Raw genomic sequence first — 20,308 nt, forward strand, 5'->3', positions numbered from 1 at the left:
CGACGTCCAGCATGGGATTGAAATCAATTACAACGGCGTTGCTCAAGAGTCGTCCTGGGTGTTTTGTCTCTTCACCATGGTCCTTACCGCCATTGTCAGTACCGGGCCGGGGTCGGTTACCCCTGGCCATTGCGTGGCCTGAGGTATCAAATTTTCTTCTCCCATGACTTCTTATGACGTTCTTTTTCTTTTTTCCGAGACTTCACCGACTCGAGAAACACCACCGCCGTTTTGCCTACCGTACTCGCGCTCCACCCAAGCTCACGTTTGTTTTAGCCAACGTTTGACAGGCAAAAGCTTGCTGGTGGCTACCCAGGAGACAGGTCATAAACAGGCCAGGCAAATTGCGATCCTGCACTTACAGCAGTTCCTCACAGCACATTGATTGATTGCCATGGAAGATATTCGCTGACAAATGGCGTAGTAAGTGTGGCATGTACGAATCTGGCATGTGTGCCCGGCACCAGGGTCTGATGGTGGTGGCGGGCGCGGGTGCCGCCGGCAAGCTGTTCAAGATGTCATCGGTTGTCTGGTCACTAACTGTGACTTATTCTGGTCGCGTAGGGATGATGCTCGCAACCTCAGCTGATAAGTGCGCAAGAGACACGCCCTTCTTGGAGACCCCTGCTCCGACAGTCGGGACTGCTCCATCGGGGTATCCGATGGAATTCAGTGGCTGACATGGACAACAGGGATTGAGGTCTACCTCTGGATTTTACGAAGGTGAGGGCGGCTCGGGCTCCTGGAGGGTGCCCGTTTGACATTCGAGACAATGATACAGTTTCGTCGACGTAAGGGGCGAAAATTCTGGTCAAAGAAAACTGGACGCGGACAGGAGGATCTCGCCCGATATCGTCGGAGATGTGGTTCTCGTCCGGTAAGCCATGCACACCATCATGGTTTTCTCCAGTGCACCACACCAAAAGAGGGCCATGTTCGGCAATCGTTGGAGAAGCGGGCCTGGTGGAGAGGAGCAAAACTGCCGTTGGTGGTGCCGGACGGAGGCATGTTGAGCCTCAAAGCACCAAAGCTCCTCCTGCTGGGTCCCTCCCGCTCCTTGAAGACCCCGTCAGGGCCACATCGTCCTAACGCACAACATTAGGTAGGGAAAGGGCACGTCGCGATGGCTTCATCTCTACGCCATGTATGAACTGCTCGCCGTGGGCGTCGGCAACACAACCGAGGAGGATTCCGTCCTGTATCCCTCCCTCCATCAACCCCTGGCGTGCTGTGCGTATCGACATTTTCCGCGCAATCAGCAAATGAACGGACCGCTTGCAGCGTAGGCACGGCTGCACGAGTCATAAATCATTAGCCTCGGGGTTTCGAATTCCCTGATACTGTACTGTATCGTGACGGCCAGAGAATTAAATCGCTCGCTCTCTCAACCGCACATCAATGTCCGCACGTCATTTGTTCAGCCGGGCCGGACTAGTGATGAGCCACCGAAATCTACTCTGACTACGCCGTACAGAGAGATGAGCTGCACGTCTGAAGCGACAGGTGCGGAATCTTGAAGGGTGCACGGCCTCGAAGGCCTCCACCCCCGACCCGTTTCGGCGACAAAGAGAGCATCAGTCGAGGGTATCGGAGCTAATAGGGTAATGCTTATTTGGCCAGCGCCAGCTTGGTTTTTCCCAACCACCCACAGCCGCCGGTCGGTCATGTACGTCACGAACGCCCAGCCTGCAACAATACGCCTTTCACATCCAACATCCAACATCCCACCCATCATTAATCACCACTGGCGTCGTCTAGTGCGGAACTCTGCCGGAGAGGCGTCGTTCTTGGCTGGCCGCGGTGTCCGTTTCACCACGAGGCCCCCCACCAACACCAACTGGCGGCGTCGCTGGCGAGCCGACTCGGAAAGCAAAATGCTGGTTAAGACTTCCAAACTTGGTCTACGGAGTGCTGGGGAGGGAAACTTGAGCCGGCTGTAAGATGACCTTGCAACGCGGGTTAACTGCTATCGGTGATCAATATCAAGCAAGATACGATGATGACGATGGGCAGCCGATGCTCGCACCACAGCTGCGACACATGCTTGACCCTGGCGGTTTCTCCAGGTCCGTACGTACGTACGTACGACACGGTACAGTACGTCTTCACCGCGGGAAGTGGGAGGGGCGCGCTACGAACCCTCTGCGAATCTGCTGTGCGTTGACTGGCTGTCGAGGTCAAGTACTCGATACCAGTGCCTCCCACAAGCCCCAAGGTTTAACCACCGGTGCACACTTCACTTGAAAGGATATATGTTTGACGCTAGCAGTTGAGGCCAGAACGGTTCTCGAATTTGCCCCGGGCTACCTGTCAAAGGCAAGATTGGTGAATGAATGGATGGATGACGACGGATTTGTGATTTGAGAGGCTGCGAAAAGCTCCTTTCGCCCGCACCATTCCTCGGAGTTTCGGTGAGCGAACAACTTTTTCCTGACTTGCTTTTTGGCGCCTCTTGAGGCGTAATCTCCTTTTCCCGTGTCCCGTGTATGTATATCCGTATTTCCTGTCCCTTGCCCGTTTCACTTGACTCGAGCTATGGACTCGGGCGCTCACCTGCCACTTGTTTTGTCTCGAAGAGCCCCCAGGTACCTGGTTTAGGGAGATTCGCCTCGCCTCGGTTGAAAAAGTAGTTTGTCGTTGGAGAGGCGACCAGAGGCGACCAGAGGCGAGCTACGCAGCTGGCAACTGGATCCTGCTGTGTTGAAGCTCATGATTGTGATGTGTCGGCTTTTTTTTTTTTCCTGCGGGATATGCCGCGATAGAATGGTTGGCAGCATTATTTGTCCGATACTGACTGCCAATGCCAATGCCAAACAAACCCAGAAATGTCTCTGGACAATTACGGCAGATGCCCCCTTGTTGGGCGCCAAGTTGCGCTCCGCTTGCAAGCACCTGGGTTGCAGTCACCCCCCGAACCCTTCTGACTTGCATGGCTTGCATGACCATCATTCCCTGAATCGGGCATTGCGAGTTGGAAAGATGGCCGAGGAAGGCTGTGCAAACCCCCACGCGCCAGACGCGAGGGGGGGTTGCATGTTGCATTCACGTCGAGCCGCCCGTGACAGGGTTGTGAGCCTGTAGCCTGTAGCCGCTGGCCAAGGCTGGCTGGTTGGTGACGCATGGATGAGCATCCTATGCGACGAGTGCGTGTCGAAGGAATACATCAACACATGCACACGTGTAATGGTGCCGACACAGGCGGCACGGACATCTGCGGCCTTGGGCGATTATCATCACTTGCTCGTCACACATGCCGGGTGAAGTGCGGTGCAGTGTGGATTTACCCTGGAGGTGACATCGTGAACGAGGCATTTGCTGCCCGGCTCTTACATACGAGGACGATGAGCTTTGCTTTCTGTGCCGACCTCGTACAGTATAGGGTGAGAGAGGCGGGAGACTTGCAACTGCCCTTCTCGGTGCCTAGGTGCAGTACCTATGTTTGGAATCAAGTCGGTGGTTTCTATGTCCTGACGCGCGTCTCATGTTGTCGTAAGCACCATCTCGCCGCAGTTTGGTGCATTGAATTGTTTGCATGAAACTGTCGTTGCTCAGAGGGCTGATCACGATAACGTCCGTCCGCTCGACGATGGGTTCAGAAACGTGGAGACGGCGATGGAGTCCCCAGCTTCATGCTCGTCCGTTCCTGACGATGAATGGATAGGACCCGCATCCCGTTTGTGGCTCTGGTGGTCTTTCTAGCCAGGAACTGGCAACACCCTTATTTTTCTAGAAGATGGCTATGAGATGGGGCATCTGGAGTAGTTCCCCCGCATCACCCACCCCAAGGGATCATGTACTCTGTACTCCGTACCAGGCTATCCGTGCTGCAAGTGCGCCTCCATCGAGGAGGAATCCACTGATGAGATCCATCTCTCGGTGAGCCTCGGTGAGCAGACCTGACACGTGACCTCATCAGCGGCGCCGGCCTTACAATCAGCCGACACCGAGAGACAGCGAGCTGTGCCCCAAATTTTGCTGCGTGCTATTGAGGTGGGTTGAATAGCCTCGTCTAAACGTCCCGACAGGCCATATATCTGCCAATGGCAAGCCCAATTGCGCTGCGGTCCTCCTCAGGCCGAATACTCCAGGCCTGCACCCCCTCTAGAACATCATTGATCGGCAAGGCCTCCTCAGCACCTCGAGCCACCGCCCACTTCTCAACGACCGCACCACAATGCAAGCGCAAGACCAAGGACAACAACCCGAAGCGTGGCGTGAGTAGCCTGTACGGCTCAGGACCTCGCGAGCCTCTCTCCATGTCCAACGTCCCCCTGCCCAAACCCCGCGACTTCAAGCCCGAGGTCAAGGTCGACCCTGACCATGGGCTCTGGGGATTCTTCCCCGCGCCGGGCAAGCTGCTGTGGACGCCCAAGGAGACAGAGGAGCACGGACGAGCGTGGACGGTCGAGGAGCTGCGAAAGAAGTCTTGGGAGGACCTGCATGCCCTGTGGTGGGTGTGCTGCCGAGAGAGGAACATGCTTGCTACGTCACGGGCAGAACTTCTTCGATCCAAGCTGGGATTCGGCGAGCGAGAACTTGATACACGAGATGAAGAGGTAAACACAAATCCCAACGATTCTATGCCTGAACTGGAGTATCGGAGTGCTGACTCGGGAATCATAGGTCATGAAGACGCAACGAGCCATCAAGCATGCGCTGACGGAGCGATTCTATACCTGGCAGGATGCCGTTGAGGTTGCTGCGAATGATCCCGAAATCAACCTGAAAGGAGCCAAAGGCAAAGTCTACAACCCCTCTGCGTACGAGGACGAGATCGAGGCCACAGAGTGGACACAACCGGAGACGGAGGCGGAAGCCAAGGCTGACAAGGACACCAAGGACAGCCTCCCAGCAGACGCCGTTGCAGCGGAAGCACAGCAGGGCAAGACAGATAAGCCGCTGGAACGATAAAGACCTGTTATCGATGAAATGATACCACGCATAGTCGGGACATGTCTGGGACGGGAAAGGGGAAAGGATCATGATGTCTGGTTGGAGCTAGGTTGACTTATTCGTCGTGTACATCTAGGGCATGTAAGATACAGTAGACGAAACAAGACATGTGTGTGTATGATAAATGTATGATATACAACTGTGCAGCGCGGATATGAAGATTTGGCCAGGTCATGGCTGTCATGGCTCATCATGAGTAGTGCGGTCGACCAACTATGGATAGCATGAAGTTGCTAAACATGTCAGTCATGCAAACCGATAAAACAGGGCATGAGCTACACACTCGCATATGCATTCCGCATTGAGCAAGCATTTATAGTTCAAGTCACCGGGATTCCGTGTACCGGGATGGTGAAAAGGGGGCACGCAGGTCTTGTTGAGGCAGCGGTGACACCGGGGCCAACAGCTCAAAGAGACCACGTCCTCGTCACCTCTCAGGAGAAGACGAGAAGGAAAATGGCATCTCATTTACACATTTGGCGAGCAACCGGCGCCTCAGCGACGGCGGGACCCTGCATCGTACAATTGAAGCCCACATGCCAGCCCAATCATATGACGGTGAGTCTTCTGGGGATCATCCCCGGCTCATACTAGCTACCTAGTCGAATTGGATTAAGCGATCTGGCAGATTAGTAGCCACGACGAAACGGGCAATACATAATCAATAATCAGTGATCGGTCTCGTGGGAGCGAGATGATGGACTGGACAAACTGGGTAAGACGTTGCTGTTGGAGGTGTCAACCACAAGGTTAGGTTGAAGTTGGAGTGTCCTTTGGCAGTGGTCCTCTAAAATAATGAGGACGGTCCCCACACGGGCTACCTAAGGATTGACCTTGACCGATGCTTTCATCCCCTCCCCAAACCCCGCCACTTTCTTCGCACCTCGCTCGAGCTTCATCCCGCTTCTTTTGCTCCTCTCCTCCTTTTTTTTCTTAACCCTTCCTCACCTTCTCCCTCTACTACACATTCACATTCAGTCATCGACGGATAGTCACCATCGTGCATCATGGATGAGATTGCAAAGGAATACGACGTCATCGTGCTGGGCACTGGTATGTCGCTTCCCCCGCCTCTGCTCTGCTGTTCGAAACCCCCCCCCGCATCCAGCCAAAGCTTGGGACTTTATGCGATGGACGGATGGATGGGGAGTTTGGTGTCTCGATTCTGTTCTGACCGTGTTTTTTTTAGGACTGACCGAGTGTATTCTCTCTGGGTAAGTCGATGAGTGGACAGACACAGCAAAGCTGGTGCTACAGCGCTTCGTCTTGCGACCCTATGCGCTGGCGCTTGATGGTGCTGGTGCTGCTTGATATAAAGGCGGTCGGCTGATGGTTCCCCCAACAGTGTCTTCAGCGTCAAGGGCAAGAAGGTCCTCCACATCGACCGGAATGACCACTATGGCGGGTTAGTCTCCCCTGCACCGTGATACACCCCCCAGAGACAACCAAGCTGACCGTGTTTCCAGAGAGGCGGCATCCGTGAACCTCGAGGCGGTATGCAACCCCCCCACCCACTCCTCTACCCCCCCGACCAGCGTTCCTCCCCTTGACCCGACATTTCTAACGACGACCTCACGCAGCTCTTCAAGAAGTATGGCAACTACCGCGAAGGCGAGGAGCCCTGGAAGCAGTATGGCCGCCTCAACGACTGGAACATCGACCTCGTTCCCAAGTTCCTCATGTCCTCGGGCGAGTTGACCAACATCCTCGTCTCCACCGACGTGACACGATATCTCGAGTTCAAGCAGGTTGCCGGCAGCTACGTCCAGCAGGGCTCTGGAAGCAAAGCTACCGTCGCAAAGGTGCCTTCTGACGCCCCGGAGGCTCTGAAGTCCCCCTTGATGGGTATCTTTGAGAAGCGACGCATGAAGTCCTTCATCGAGTGGGTCGGCACTTTTGACATCAACGACCCCGCGACACACAAGGGTTTGTATCCCCGAGCGCAGCACCGAGAGCAATGCAGTGACTGCTCGCTGGTTGAGACGATTCTGGGCTGACTCGTAGCTTCAACTAGGTCTCGACATCAACGGCTGCACCATGAAGGATGTCTTTGACAAGTTCGGACTTGAGACAACTACCAAGGACTTCATTGGCCACGCCATGGCCCTGTACCTCACTGACGACTACATCACCACCCCCGGCCAGGCCCCCGAGGCCATCGAGCGCATCCGCCTCTACGGCAACTCGGTTGCTCGATATGGCAAGTCCCCTTACATCTACCCTCTCTACGGTCTCGGCGAGCTCCCCCAGGGCTTTGCCCGTCTGTCCGCCATCTACGGTGGCACTTACATGCTCAACACCCACGTCGACGAGATTCTGTACGAGGGCGACAAGGCTGTTGGTATCAAGGCCACCATGTCTGGTGTTGAGGAGATGAAGTTTGAAACCAACGCCAAGCTCATCCTCGGTGACCCTTCATACTTTGTCGACAAGACCAAGGTTGTCGGCCACGTTCTCCGTGCTATCTGCATCCTGAAGCACCCTCTGGCTGGCACCAACGACAGCGACTCGGCCCAGCTCATCATCCCCCAGTCCCAGGTCGGCCGCAAGAACGGTATGTGACCCCATATGTTGCCCTGTTCATATGTGTTTGCTGACAAGTGCTAGACATCTACATCGCCTGCGTTTCGTCCGCCCACAACGTCTGCCCCAAGGGCTACTGGATCGCCATCGTCTCCACCATCGCCGAGACCACGGCTAACCATCACCTTGAGCTCCAGCCCGGTCTGGACCGCCTCGGAAAGATCGAGGAGCAGTTCATGGTAAGTTGCCTACATCAAGCAGGTATTCTGCAGAGTTGAGCTGACATATCTTTCAGGGCCCTCCCATCCCCATCTACGAGCCCAACTCGGACGGCACCAATGACAACATCTTCATCTCCAAGAGCTACGACGCCACCAGCCACTTCGAGACCACCACCGACGACGTCAAGGACATTTACCGTCGCGCGGCTGGCGAGGAGCTCAAGGTTGAGGGCTTGAGGGACGGCATCCAGGTCGCCGAGGATCAGTAGAGAGCTCGCGACCACGGGTCTGGGCTGGGGCTGGAGAAACCAAAGGAGAAGGTGAGCCGCGCAATGGAGACAACGGCGTGCGTCAGCTTTGTTCTCATGACTGTAATCATCATTATGACAACGGTTGTTGTGGCGACCCACGACAAACCGAGGGTGAAGAAACTGTCCCTGTAGACGACAAGCAACCCTTGAAATATACCTTTTTTTCGATAGTGTACCTCACGTATGATCCAATAATCAATCATATGGGAAAGATGGATACATGTGTAATCAGGCATTGTGATATCTTTGATTATCAACAGTCAAACTTTTTGCCTCGTAAATCATAAGTACTTAAGTTAAGAAGAAGGTAGAGTAGCCCCTTTCTTTGCTCCAGCAAGGGACACACCCGTGATATCTACTATTCTAGCCGAGCTGGTTTGAAACCCCCCCCAGCAACGACGCCACACGCGCAATCAAGTGCGTGCACAACAACTCAGCGATGGGATCACAATTCATATTCTCTTTTTTTTCCATACGCCCCAACTCCCAGGCAAAAACCACGGCCCACGAACCCGCAAAAATATGCCAAAATGAGAGAGAGAGAAAGACAAACAGACGTGGAGGGAGACGAGCCCAGAGATCTGGACTTGACTCCTTTATCGACGGTTTGTCTTGCCCATGCCACGCTTTCCGGCCACCTGGAAGAGTCAAAGTTAGCAGTGGCTTCACGGATCCAACACAGGGACAACTTACAAGATGCTTGGTCAGGGAGGCGCTCGTGTGTCGGTCTGCCTCGCCCTGGCGGGCCATGCGGTTCATGCGCTTCTGGTTGAGCTTGGCGATGCGCTCGGCCTTTGTGCGGGTGACGTCGTCCTGGACGCCGTCGTCGCGGCGGCTGCTGGTCGGGGCTCGGCTTCGGGCCCGGCTCATGGAGCGCATGCGGTCGCGAGGGGTGCTGGCACGGTCGACGTCCATGGCGTCCGGGTCCTCGGTGCCGAGGCGGCTGCGGGACATGGAGCGGCCGCGGGGGCGCGACTTTGAGCGGGCTCGCTCGGCGATATCGGTGGCGTCGACTCCAAGGGCGTCGATGGCGTCCTCGAACTCGGAGAGGTTCTTCTTGGCCAGCTTGCGTGGGATGATGGCCTGGTTCTTGAGGCGCTTCTTCATGCGGGCCTCGTTGCGGATGAGCTGCTGCTTTTCGCGGATCAGCTCGGCCTTGCGCAGCACCTCGGCCTCCTCGTCGTCCTCGACATCCTCATCCGACTCGTAGAAGCCCTCGGCCTCGAGCTTCTCTTCTTCCTCCTCGAGAGCCTGGAGCTTGGCCTCGATGTCGGGGTCGATGAAGTCGTAGACGTTCTTGCCGTCAAAGATCTCGGGGATCTTGTCGTACTTCCACTCAGGGTTCTCGAGCAGGTAGTCGGCCTTCATGTCGACGTTGAAGACGCCGGCACCGCCGTTCTCAGCCTCGACATCCCTGGCCAGTTTCCGGCGCTCAGGGTCCTCCTTGTCGTACTTCTTGCGGTCCTTGACGCCCTCGGGGATGAATGTCTCAAGGGCCTGACCGCCCATGGGCTGGGCGACGTGGATTCGGGACATGACATCGGCCAACCTGCCACCGATGTTGCCGCTGGCGCTTGTTCCAGCCTTGAGCTTCTGGTTCACGCGCTCGGCGATGAGACGCTCGCAGGCGGCGTTCTTGACCTCCTGGACACCCTCCTGGGTGTTGCAGGAGAGCTGGAGGAGCTCGACCTCACCAGACTTGAGGATGGACTGGAGCTCGGCCTGCAGCTCGGGCTCGAGGTCCTCGGGCTTGGTGACGTCGATCTTGTTGACGACGACAAAGACGAGCTTGTTGGAGAAGAGGGGCTTAATGCTCTTGAAGAGAGCGATCTGGGCGCTCACTGTGTAGCCACACTGCTCCGAGAGATCCATAAAGTACATGATGGCGGACCTCAAGTGGGCGATGGCAGTGATACTCTGCATCTCGATGGTGTTCATCTCCTCGAGAGGGTGGTCGAGAATTCCGGGGGTGTCGATGGCCTGGAAGCGGAGATACTTGTAGTCAAAGTGACCGACAAACAGACTCTTTGTGGTGAAGGCATAAGGCTGGACGTCGACGTCGGCGCGGGTGATGCTGCGCAGGAAGCTCGACTTTCCAACGTTGGGGTAGCCGCAGATGAGCAGGGTCCTCGTGTTGGGGTCGATCGAGGGCAGACGGCCAAGATGCTGGCGGACCTGGTCGAGGTACATGAGGGGATCCTTGAGGCGCTTGATGAGGGTGGCCATGCGACCGAGAGCGGCCCTCTTGAGCTGCTTGCACTGGAAGAGCGACTGGCCGTACTTGAGCAGGCGGACATAGTCGCGGGAGATGGTCTCGATCAGGTGCTTGGCGGTGGAGAGCTGGCCGAGGGCGATCTTGAAGTGGTCGGCATCGTAGAGGGTGTTGAGGAGATCCTTGTGGAACGGGTGGATGTCCTGCAGTCGGGGGAAGCTCTCGAGGATGGCGCCGAACTTTTCAGAAAAGGTCTCCTGGGTGAACTTGACCTTGCGAGTATAGAAGGCTAGACGTGGAAGTGTGAGCGACCTATATTGGGTGTCGTGGTTGTTTATCAATGCTCACCTCGAATACGGCTGATTTTGAAGCCGGCGCGAATCTGCGTGGGCAGCTTGCGCTGAGTCCGGCTCAGCACGATGTCCAGGAACTCCTGCTGAGTAGGAACCGGGGGGATATCCTTCCAGGTCGTCTTCATGATGGGCGATCTGTCGGATAATTCGATATGATTTTGTATTGGAGCGACGGAGGAGGAGACACTCGACGCTTGAAGGAGGATAATGGCAAATTCAGTTGGGCGGTCAATTTTTTTTTTACTCGTGTTATCGATAAGTGGGCGTGCGTGCGAGGGGAAGACGGGGGCTCTTATTGGTTGAGGTCAATTGGCATCTGGATCTCAACCCCGCTAAACCCCGCCGCCATACATTGAGCGCCAGCAGGTGAGGGTCAACACCAATCGAAGCCATTTTGCTTTGGATGGAGGGGTTATCGCAACTGTAAAAACTTTGATCTCTACCATATCGACCTACAAGAGATTATCTTCTGTTCATCAATTTCGCTCCTCAACATGTCTCAGCTCGCCCCCTACAAGCAAGACTTCCTCCAGGCCGCCATCGCTGGCGAGATCCTCAAGTTTGGCAGCTTCGAGCTCAAGTCGAAGCGCATCTCGCCCTACTTCTTCAACGCCGGCCTCTTCCACACTGCCCGCCTCGCTGGCGCCATCGCCACCGCGTTCGCCAAGTCCATCGCCGAGGCCCAGCAGCAGACCGGCCTCGACTTCGACATCATCTTTGGCCCCGCCTACAAGGGCATCCCTCTTGCCTCGTCCATCGCCGTCAAGCTCGGCGAGTTGGCTCCCGAGAACCTGGACCGCGTGTCGTACTCTTTTGACCGCAAGGAGGCCAAGGACCATGGTGAGGGAGGCAACATTGTTGGTGCTCCCCTCAAGGGCAAGAAGATTCTGATTGTCGACGATGTCATCACTGCCGGCACCGCCAAGAGGGAGGCCATTGACAAGATCCGCAAGGAGGGCGGTATCGTCGTTGGTATCGTCGTTGCTCTAGACCGCATGGAGAAGCTCCCTGCCGCCGACGGAGACGAGTCCAAGCCCGGCCCCAGTGCCATTGGTGAGCTTCGCAAGGAGTATGGCATCCCCATCTTTGCCATCCTGACCCTGGACGACATCATTGCCGGCATGAAGAGCTTCGCTTCCGAGGACGACATCAAGCGCACTGAAGAGTACCGCCTCAAGTACAAGGCCAGCGACTAAACACCATGGGAGTCAAGCAATGGGTTAAAGGAACGATGTTACGATACTAAAAATGGTCGCCGGGAAAGAGAATTGGGCAATCAAAAGGGAGATAGAGTGTGAAACGCAAAAAGTTATAGACCAGCTATCTCATTATTTTTAGATGACTCGGTTGTGCGAGCAATTGGCCGTGGTACAAAGATGAGCAAATACCTGCGGCTTCTCCTGAGCTGATACTCTGATTGTTGCCTGTTGATGGTAATTGTATGCAGACAAGCCACGAGAGATCCATCATCATGTTGAGCTCCCGGGCTTCTTAGCCACTTGAGTGGGTTCTTCCTTGGTCTTTTTCTTGGGACCGCTGAGGTCGAGCACCTGTAGAAGCAGGTTTAGCAACGGATTGGATCAGACGGCGAATAGACCACCTACCATGGCATGCCAGCCTTGTCCTGCAAGGGCCTCGGTGCTCAGGCCGATATCTCTGAAGCCAAAACACTTGTAGAATGGGATCGCGTACTAGATGCGTTAGAATCTAGAAAGTTAGGGGGAAACATATGGTAGAACTTACAGGTTGGCAGATCAATGCAACTCGATCAGCCATGCCAGACTCGTTCATGAGCTGGAGATACGACGTCATCGCCGTCTTGCCAATGCCGACACCTTGGACCTCGGGGCACACGACAAAGGAATGGAGACAAATCGTTCTCCCCATCGACTGATGGCCCAAGGGTGAACCTTGACAGGCCGAAGGATCTCGCCAGTTCTCGGGCATGGCCATGTCGGCGTCGGTGACGACTGGGTGAGTTCCGAGGGTAGCTAGGATATGGACAAACATGACATGCTTGGCATGGTCATAGCGGCCAGATTCGACAGGTCGGCTGTGCTGCAGGGTGGTGATGGTCCAGTCCTTTGCATCATTTGGTCTGTATGTGTTGAAGAGGCCGTAGCAGACCCCTCCAGACTTGCGGATGCGATACTCAATCTATGGCAACTGGTCAACGGTGGTTCTAGAGGCGCCATGACATGGAGGGCTGCGTGAAACGGGCATATGCTGTCTGGCTTACCTTCTCGGGCAGCGACCTGTGTCTTGGGTCGGAGATCGCAGCGTTCTCGAGCGTGACACAGGTTGCAATGTCGTTCTCGGTCAGGGGCGAGAGCATCGGGGCCCAGTGGAATGGGATGACTTTCTTCAGAAGACCGGCTTCCGAGTTTCTCTTCTGGATTCTCAGCTGGGCAATGTTCCTCTTGGACGTGACCATCTCCTCGTCTGCGTCGCACGAGTCGTCGATGGCGCCACCATCGTCGTCCGTGTCCCTATCATCCGTGGCGCCTCCAGAGAAGATCATGTCTCTGGCGGCCGTGGCGAACTCATTCTTCTTTTCCATGCTGCTCATCGGGACGGTTGTGTGTGTGTGTGTTCCGTGGAATAAGCTCCTTGGGATGAGAAGAATAAAGTGACTTTCCGTAGAAGGAGTGCAACTAAAGGCACGGGCTTGTAGGTATGGGATGAGAGTCGGCGTTGGTGAGCCTTTTTCAAGGGTCAGGTCAGATCTGTTGCCGGGGTGGGTCTCTGATTTCTCGATTAACTCGTGCTGAGGCTGGGTTCCCCGTGGTCGAGGCTGTTCAGCTGGTGATATGATGATGTGATGAGAAGAAATGAAGCTCGCCCGTGCGCTCGGTGGTTTACACAGGCTGAATGGCTTTGCCCTACTTGATATTCCCGGGAGCTGGGCTGGCTGATTGATGAGATGACCCCGGCGATAGGGACCCAAAGGGGTGTTTGCCGATTGTATTGAGTCACTGAATCACGGCCTCGTTTGACTGGTGAAAGTGAATCAGCGTCATGGGACGGGAAAGAACTCTTGGGAATCCTGTTTGCTCGTCCACTCCAGGTGGACCCACGGCTACCGAGAGATCGGACGATGAGGCCGGCGCCGAGATGGACCAAGTGGAGTCCAAGCTCTGGTCGAGCCGCCGAGCCCGGTCGGAGTATGAGATGATGAGTTTGAGGGTTCTAAAAAGGGTTGATGCGATGCGATGGATCTATGCGGGGGTGGCCGAGGAGCTTTGGAGTTTGAACTATCTTGGAGGGGGGTGTCGAATAATTAATTCTCCGTCTTCTTGTCGGGATGGGTTCATGAGAGCGGGGAGAAGATCCATTTGTTGCTCAAGCACATGACATAGCTACCTAGCTCAGAGTCATTTTCACCATGGTCGCGTGACTGCGGCGAAAGTAGGAGCAAACAGAAGGCGGCAGTTTGCAGATTCTGTAAACACAAGGCACCAACTGACAAACAAGATTGTTGCAGCGACCCGGTGACAATTGTGATGCTGTTGAGCTGGCCATGTAATCGGCCACGAGAGTCTAGGGTAGACGGATTAGGTCACCTGCACCAGCTTCAGCTGGGGCCGACTTTCTGACGTCGACACAAGCAATGTCATGTCTGGAGCTCACCAGATTGCTCCACGACTTACACGCCATTCTGAAAATTGAGGTCCATGGATGTTATGCATCTCGCCTAATATTCGTTGAGACTCTGGTATGCACGACACGAGCTTCAAGATCCAAACCACCAAGTCTCGCTTGTGACTTCAGGGTTTCAGTCCAGTTCCGGCATAACTGATGATACCCCGTACACCACCAACACCAAAGGCAACATAAGTCTGACAATTCCAGCTCTCTGAGTCCCCGGCCCTTGAATAAGATGGACGGGACCGCATAGGCAGCTCCAGCAACAAACGGCAAAGCTCGGCCAAGACTGAATCAAGTCTTGTCGAATCGACAAGATGCCCGAGTGACCCGGATAACGGGAACCGGGAACACAAGCCTCCAGCCTGCGAGGAGAGCTAGCGCTGCAGGAGATCGCTGTGCGCGTCCCCAGGACTCCCTGTCAACCTGGTCGATCAGCAGTTGGGGATCCCTGGATGGGGGAGTGTGACCAGGAGGCTCCCTGGAGCGGCAGCATCCGCATGCGATCTCAAGCGGCTCCAGTTGCAAATCACCAACAGCCGCGGGAGCGTACGCAACGGGCATTGGACGCTCGCACATGGCCGGGCATCGACGGCTGCGAAGTGTACCTGATCTGGTGCCCTGCTCCGCGGCCGGCTTGCACGCGGCAGGAGGGAGGGTTTCTCGGGACCACCTGTGAGGTTGCTGCTGTTGGCAATGACTCTGGAGTATGGGCCTCGAGAACCCAGGGGAAGACGGGGTTCATGCCGAGCCGTCCTGCAGCAGTCACAGCTGGCCATGTAAGAGGCTTCTAGGCTGCGGCCGTGGGACAGGATACGACGATGCGTACGAATGCCCGGTTCTGTGAGGACAAGGGACCTGGGCGCAGCAGGGTGAGTGATCTGTTGCTGGGCAGTCTCGTCAGCAGTGACCGACCTGACCTGCCTGGAAGTCAATAGATGACCGAGGGCCTCCGTCGATTCGTCGTCAGCATCATGGCGGCCTCGTCGACGCTGTCGCAGCCTGGTGCTCCGCTGTCATGCTCGCCCCCTGGGATCTGGGATTCGTCCATGAGCATCGGCTGGCTTCTGTCGGCTTCCAGGATCGGATCCGTGGCTGCAATAACGTGCGTGCAGGTCGACGAAAAGGTACAGTATATGCATTTGCGGCCGTCCACAATCACGCCGAGTGGCATGGATACAAATGAAATGTTTGTTTGTATAGGTAGCAATGTTATTCTTTGGGGTTGATGAGCTGGACAGGAGGGAGCTCTCCAGCTGCTTGCTTACTTTAGTACTGCATCTCGAATGTGGAGGTTTCCTTGCTCTTGGCGATAAGAGTAGAAAAACTCCGCCAGCATGACATTAAAAACATGACGTTATCCATGCAATCTGACTCGCAATGTGCATGCTGTATTCTGGCAGCTCCTCCAACAGCACCGTCTCAGTGACCTATCCCCTAAAGGTTAGTGGCTTCTATCCCTAACGTTAAGCCGCGGGCGCTCAGACGCTTCTGTCGTCACCGCCGCTCGCCCCGAAAATCCGGCGACTTCTTGCCCAAAGTTGCCCCTCCGGCGCCCCTCACGACCTGAACGTACCTACCTTGAACCTCATCCAGCTTCCCCCGGCCAAGCCAGCTCCATCTGCACCTGCATCTACATCTCCATCTGATCTCGGGGGCGGAACAAACCAACCAACCTCCTGCAAAGTTCTCAACTTTTTTTTTCTTCTTTTCTTGCATCCCCATCCGCACCTTGTCCGTCTTCCCCAGGCCCCAAACTTTGGGTCTGGCTTTGTCTTGCTCTCTCTCCCTCCCTCCACGATATCTACCTACCCTACCCAGTTACTTACCTAGGCAGCTGGGCCCTGTTAGCCACGTTCACGCAAGCACTCCTCACGAACCAGCCACTTTGCGAGTTACGTCTTTGACGTCTGCCTTGTGATTTCGACCGCACCTCAACTCCCCCAAACCTCGATCTCACTCGCCTTGGCTAGCATAATCACAACTACGAAATCTAGCGACAATGTTGGTGGTTTCTCATATATCTCTCCATTAATTTCTCAAGAGGCTAACTTCTGCTCGCAAACAGGCGCATCACCCTCAATATATTTAATCCCCAAGCTGGGGAGCAGGACAGCCTGCTTACACTCGAAATCTTCCCCGACATGACCTTGGCCACCCTCCGCGAGTCTATCCAGGCAGAATCAACCATCCCTCCGACCTCACAACACCTCTACCATAATGGCCGCCTAATCTCCGACGATACCCAGACGATGGAGCAACACCAGATCAAGGATGGGGACATGCTGGCTCTGCACGTCCGTGATATGCGAGGCAGCACAGGCGTACCAGAGCAAGCTCGGCGTCCTCAGCCTCGGAGACGAGGCGGCAATGAACAAGACCCCGAGCTTATTCGCCTTCAGATTTTGGGTCAACCTGCAGTGAGGGCGCAGCTCCAGAGACAGCACCCTGAGCTGGCCGCGGCCGTGGACAACCCAGCTCGCTTTGCCCAGATATTTCACGATAGCCAGGACCGAGAGCAGCGAGAGCGTATGGAACGGCAACGGGAGATTGAAAGATTGAATGACGACCCCTTTAATGTCGAAAACCAGAGGAAGATTGAAGAAATGATCCGTCAGGAGCGAGTTATGGAGAACCTGCAAAATGCCATGGAGCACAACCCCGAGGGTAAGTCATGTTGGGACGAAAGGGTCGAAACCGGATGACTGACAAATCCATTTAGTCTTTGGACGAGTCCACATGCTCTACCTCGACGTGGCTGTGAACGGTCACAATGTCAAAGCCTTGGTGGACTCTGGAGCCCAGGCAACCATCATGTCTCCTGCTTGTGCCGAGGAATGTGGAATTATGCGTCTTGTTGATACCCGATTTGCTGGCGTTGCTCGTGGTGTGGGAACGGCCAACATCATCGGACGTGTCCATTCGGCGCAGATCAAGATTGGAAACCTCTTCCTGCCCTGCAGTTTCACTGTCATGGAGGGCAAGTCAGTCGATCTGCTGCTCGGCCTCGATATGCTGAAGCGATACCAGGCCACCATTGACTTGGCCAAGGACAAGCTGATCATCCAAGGCGAGGAGGTTCCTTTCCTGGGAGAGGCAGAAATCCCCAAAGAGGAGGAGGCAGCAATTGTACAGGAGCCTACCTTGCCTGGTCCCGACGGAACAACCATCGGACAACGGTCGGGCGCTGTTCTTCCTCCCGGTGAACAGCAACAGCAACCTGCGGCAGCTCCTCCTCAGCCCGCGCCAGTCGCTGCACCCGCTGCTCCCCCTGCTGCGCCTCCAGCTGCGGCCCCAGCCCAGCCTGCTGCTCCGAGGATACAGATTTCGCCGCAAGCTATTGAGAGCCTGGTATCAATGGGAGCTACGAGGGAGCAAGCGATCCAGGCACTCCAAGCAGCAGACGGCAACGCGGACGTGGCTGCCAGTTTGATCTTTTTCTAAACCCAACTTGATCCATGACATTTTTCAGAGCGTCACTACTAGCATGGGAGGGTATCAGGACCAGGATCAGGCCAGGACCAGGATGGAAAAGAACAAGCTTGGGCGTGGGCAGAATAATAATAGATCGAGGTTAAGCAACTCGCCGCGATGGGGGATAGATAAAGTCCAAGCCCACGCTCCGAGGGGGTTAGCATACAGACTTTTGATGAACTCTGTGGCATGGCAGTCAGGAGCAACAAGAAAGGAAATGAGATTTATACGCCGTTTACGAAGAAATAAAATTGCACGATAGCTTTTGGTGCGGGTATCCCTCGCTGTGATAACTGTGATAACTGTATACAAGTCGTCTTCAACCCCCTTCTATCTTGTTCCTCATCGAATCTTGTAGACGCATGGCTTCAGGATGGAAGATTCGTTGACCTCTGGCTCCTCATCCACGGGGTCTATCCTGCGGATAATGCCCCTCTTCCCCTTGGGAGGCTCCTGGGGTTTCACACCCTTGCCCTTTGTCGGCGATGCACCCTTGATGAAGTGCATCTTGACAAACATCTTGTTGGATAGGTCAATAGCCGCGCGGTCCCCCTGAAGGACGAAACCGCGCGACTTGAGAACCTCGACGAATGCCGAAACATCAGTCTCCCGGCGGCGGTCATCCGCACCGTCCACCTCGACAGCCAAATCCTCGTCGTTGTCGGCATCGTCATCACCCTTGCCCTTGCCCTTCTTGCCCGCGGCCGCCTTCTTGCGATTTCCGACGCTGTGGACGACGGGGGCATTCTTGTTCCGGATGGGCCCGAACCGGCTCTTGATCTCGGCAACCCAGAGCTCGCCTTTCCAGTGCAGGATGCGGTAGGCTTCCTCAATGAAGTCGACCCAGTTGGTGCCCATCAGGGCAAGGCAGAAGACAGCGATGTTGACGGAGCCATCAGCAAGAGGCAGGTTTGCAATGTCGGCCTTGGTAACAAGAGGACTGGGGCTTTGCAGATCGAAGCTCTTGACGTTGACGCGGAGCTTCTTGCCATCGGCTTGAAGAGCCTCAGCGAGGCGGGCGTCGCCGCAGCCGAGGTCGGCGATGGTGCACTCCTGCTGAGTACGGGGCAACGGCATCTTGGCGAGGGGCGTAGGAGGGGCGCCAGGCCTTCCCTTGCCCGGCTGGCGAACCTTGCCACGGGAGCGGATGTCTTGGAGGAAGCTGTCGACGGGGTTCTCGGGCCAGACCTTGACCTGTCGGCGGAAGCCCTCGTGGTATTCGTCAAACATCTCGGGGGAGTCCTGGAAGAGCTGGTACGCTTCTTCTGATGGCTTCGTGTAGAGCGTCTCGTTGAGGTGTCGGAACCGTGCTGAGATGAGCTTCTCTCTCATGGAGGCTTGAAGGGGAGTGAGCTTGGGAGGAGCGGGAGGCAGAGGTGTTGCCTTGACGATGGCGTCGTTCTTTGCTGATGTAGGAGCAGGCTCTTCTTGGTTGGCATCCTTGTCTTCTGCGGGCTTCTTCTTTTGCTTCTGCTTCTTTTCCTTCTTGCTCTTGGGTTGGGCATCTCCATTCTTTTCACTCTGCTTGCTGTTGTCCTGAGGTTGCTCATCGTCACCGCGCTTCCCCTTGCCATCCTTCTTCTGCCGCTTGGCAGACTTATCGGGCTTGGGAGGGGCTTCAGGCTTCTTGCCCTCAATGACTGATTCCCACAGGTCGGCCACGGTTGAGGATGTGACATTTTCCGTAGCTGCAGCAGCGGCCGCGGCAGCGTTGTTGCGCTTGCGCTTCTTTGACTTCGTGCCGGGGGCGCTGTTGTTGTTTGCTGAAGGCGCTTCAGCCTTGAGCGTGTCTGCTGACACGGACCATCCTGGCACCGCGAACATTTTGAAGGCTTGTTGGTTTTGATGTTGTTCAAGATGAAGTCGTGGTGAACAAACGGTTTGTAGGAAATTTGACGTCTGAACTTTTTTTGCTTAGAGGTACGCACCCCAAGCTTACCGCAAGTAGGCATCTCACTGTATCAATCTCAAGTCGGCACCTGGCCCGTGCGCCTTAACCTACAACACCACATGAACCTTGAGTGGGAGACAGAAAAAAGACAAGATGAGAGTTGAATAAGTATCATGTTTTATTTTAAGAATTTGGCATAATTACCATAAGGGATCATTTTGAAATGGCAATTTTTTGAAACTTAATCTAGGCGTGTTTTAATTATCGTGTTGGCCTGACCCTCATGAGTCCGTTTGTTACAAGTACTCTCACATAGTTCCAGGCAGGCCAAATAGCAACATAAGCATAATGGTCCCTATCAACTGACTTGTGTATATCTAATTCATCTGATATTTTGAGTATCTTTGCATTGGCATACTGGATTGTCCACTTGCCCTCATGGGGCGTCTCAATTTTGAATGCATGGCTTGCATCACATTAGCACATGCTAGGCAGTAAGAGAATAACTTCTCTCTATCTCATATTCGCTAGTTTGGTTAGATACTTTTAATTCTTCTCAGACTGGTTTTGGTTATGCTATGACGACTTGATGAAGATGACTGAGTGTATCATGCTTGTCTGTGAGATGACCTGGAGGGACTGTATCCCTATTCGCATTCCATGGTGTGTCGTGATTATGACCTTCCCTTGCTCCTTGTGTATCGAGAGATGGTGGTTTATTATTA

The 20,308-nt window shown here is 55.0% G+C and overlaps 7 protein-coding genes across 7 annotated transcripts; 4 read left to right on the forward strand and 3 right to left on the reverse strand.

The window, feature by feature from the left end:
• Positions 1-4,040: 4,040 nt before the first annotated feature.
• On the forward strand, positions 4,041-4,911 carry NCS54_00245700 (54S ribosomal protein L4, mitochondrial; the record flags this gene model as incomplete). The annotated part of the gene is made up of 2 exons (XM_053148055.1): positions 4,041-4,556; positions 4,624-4,911. The coding sequence occupies 2 exons, from the start codon at positions 4,041-4,043 to the stop codon at positions 4,909-4,911; spliced, it is 804 nt and encodes a 267-aa protein (XP_053004030.1).
• A 1,049-nt stretch (positions 4,912-5,960) lies between these two features.
• Positions 5,961-7,966, forward strand: NCS54_00245800 (Rab GDP dissociation inhibitor; the record flags this gene model as incomplete). Its single annotated transcript, XM_053148056.1, has 8 exons — positions 5,961-6,006; positions 6,143-6,167; positions 6,299-6,358; positions 6,420-6,447; positions 6,534-6,879; positions 6,968-7,507; positions 7,561-7,715; positions 7,772-7,966. The coding sequence occupies 8 exons, from the start codon at positions 5,961-5,963 to the stop codon at positions 7,964-7,966; spliced, it is 1,395 nt and encodes a 464-aa protein (XP_053004031.1).
• A 638-nt stretch (positions 7,967-8,604) lies between these two features.
• Positions 8,605-10,698, reverse strand: NCS54_00245900 (Nucleolar GTP-binding protein 1; the record flags this gene model as incomplete). Its single annotated transcript, XM_053148057.1, has 3 exons — positions 8,605-8,646; positions 8,702-10,509; positions 10,569-10,698. 3 exons carry the CDS (start codon positions 10,696-10,698, stop codon positions 8,605-8,607), a joined length of 1,980 nt encoding a protein of 659 aa, XP_053004032.1.
• A 369-nt stretch (positions 10,699-11,067) lies between these two features.
• NCS54_00246000 (Orotate phosphoribosyltransferase) lies at positions 11,068-11,769 on the forward strand (the record flags this gene model as incomplete). Its single annotated transcript, XM_053148058.1, has 1 exon — positions 11,068-11,769. The coding sequence occupies one exon, from the start codon at positions 11,068-11,070 to the stop codon at positions 11,767-11,769; it is 702 nt and encodes a 233-aa protein (XP_053004033.1).
• A 273-nt stretch (positions 11,770-12,042) lies between these two features.
• On the reverse strand, positions 12,043-13,142 carry NCS54_00246100 (N-acetyltransferase domain-containing protein; the record flags this gene model as incomplete). The annotated part of the gene is made up of 4 exons (XM_053148059.1): positions 12,043-12,123; positions 12,178-12,264; positions 12,317-12,730; positions 12,813-13,142. 4 exons carry the CDS (start codon positions 13,140-13,142, stop codon positions 12,043-12,045), a joined length of 912 nt encoding a protein of 303 aa, XP_053004034.1.
• Positions 13,143-16,220: 3,078 nt separating this feature from the next.
• Positions 16,221-17,662, forward strand: NCS54_00246200 (DNA damage-inducible protein 1; the record flags this gene model as incomplete). The annotated part of the gene is made up of 3 exons (XM_053148060.1): positions 16,221-16,222; positions 16,287-16,885; positions 16,941-17,662. Coding segments are annotated over 3 exons (1,323 nt in total).
• Positions 17,663-18,034: 372 nt separating this feature from the next.
• On the reverse strand, positions 18,035-19,546 carry NCS54_00246300 (Ribosomal RNA-processing protein 8; the record flags this gene model as incomplete). Its single annotated transcript, XM_053148061.1, has 1 exon — positions 18,035-19,546. The coding sequence occupies exon 1, from the start codon at positions 19,514-19,516 to the stop codon at positions 18,035-18,037; it is 1,482 nt and encodes a 493-aa protein (XP_053004036.1). The 5' UTR covers positions 19,517-19,546.
• Between the last annotated feature and the right edge of the window lie 762 nt (positions 19,547-20,308).

Source organism: Fusarium falciforme, chromosome 2, assembly GCF_026873545.1.
Source record: "Fusarium falciforme chromosome 2, complete sequence".
In the NCBI taxonomy this organism is placed as follows: domain Eukaryota; kingdom Fungi; phylum Ascomycota; class Sordariomycetes; order Hypocreales; family Nectriaceae; genus Fusarium; species Fusarium falciforme.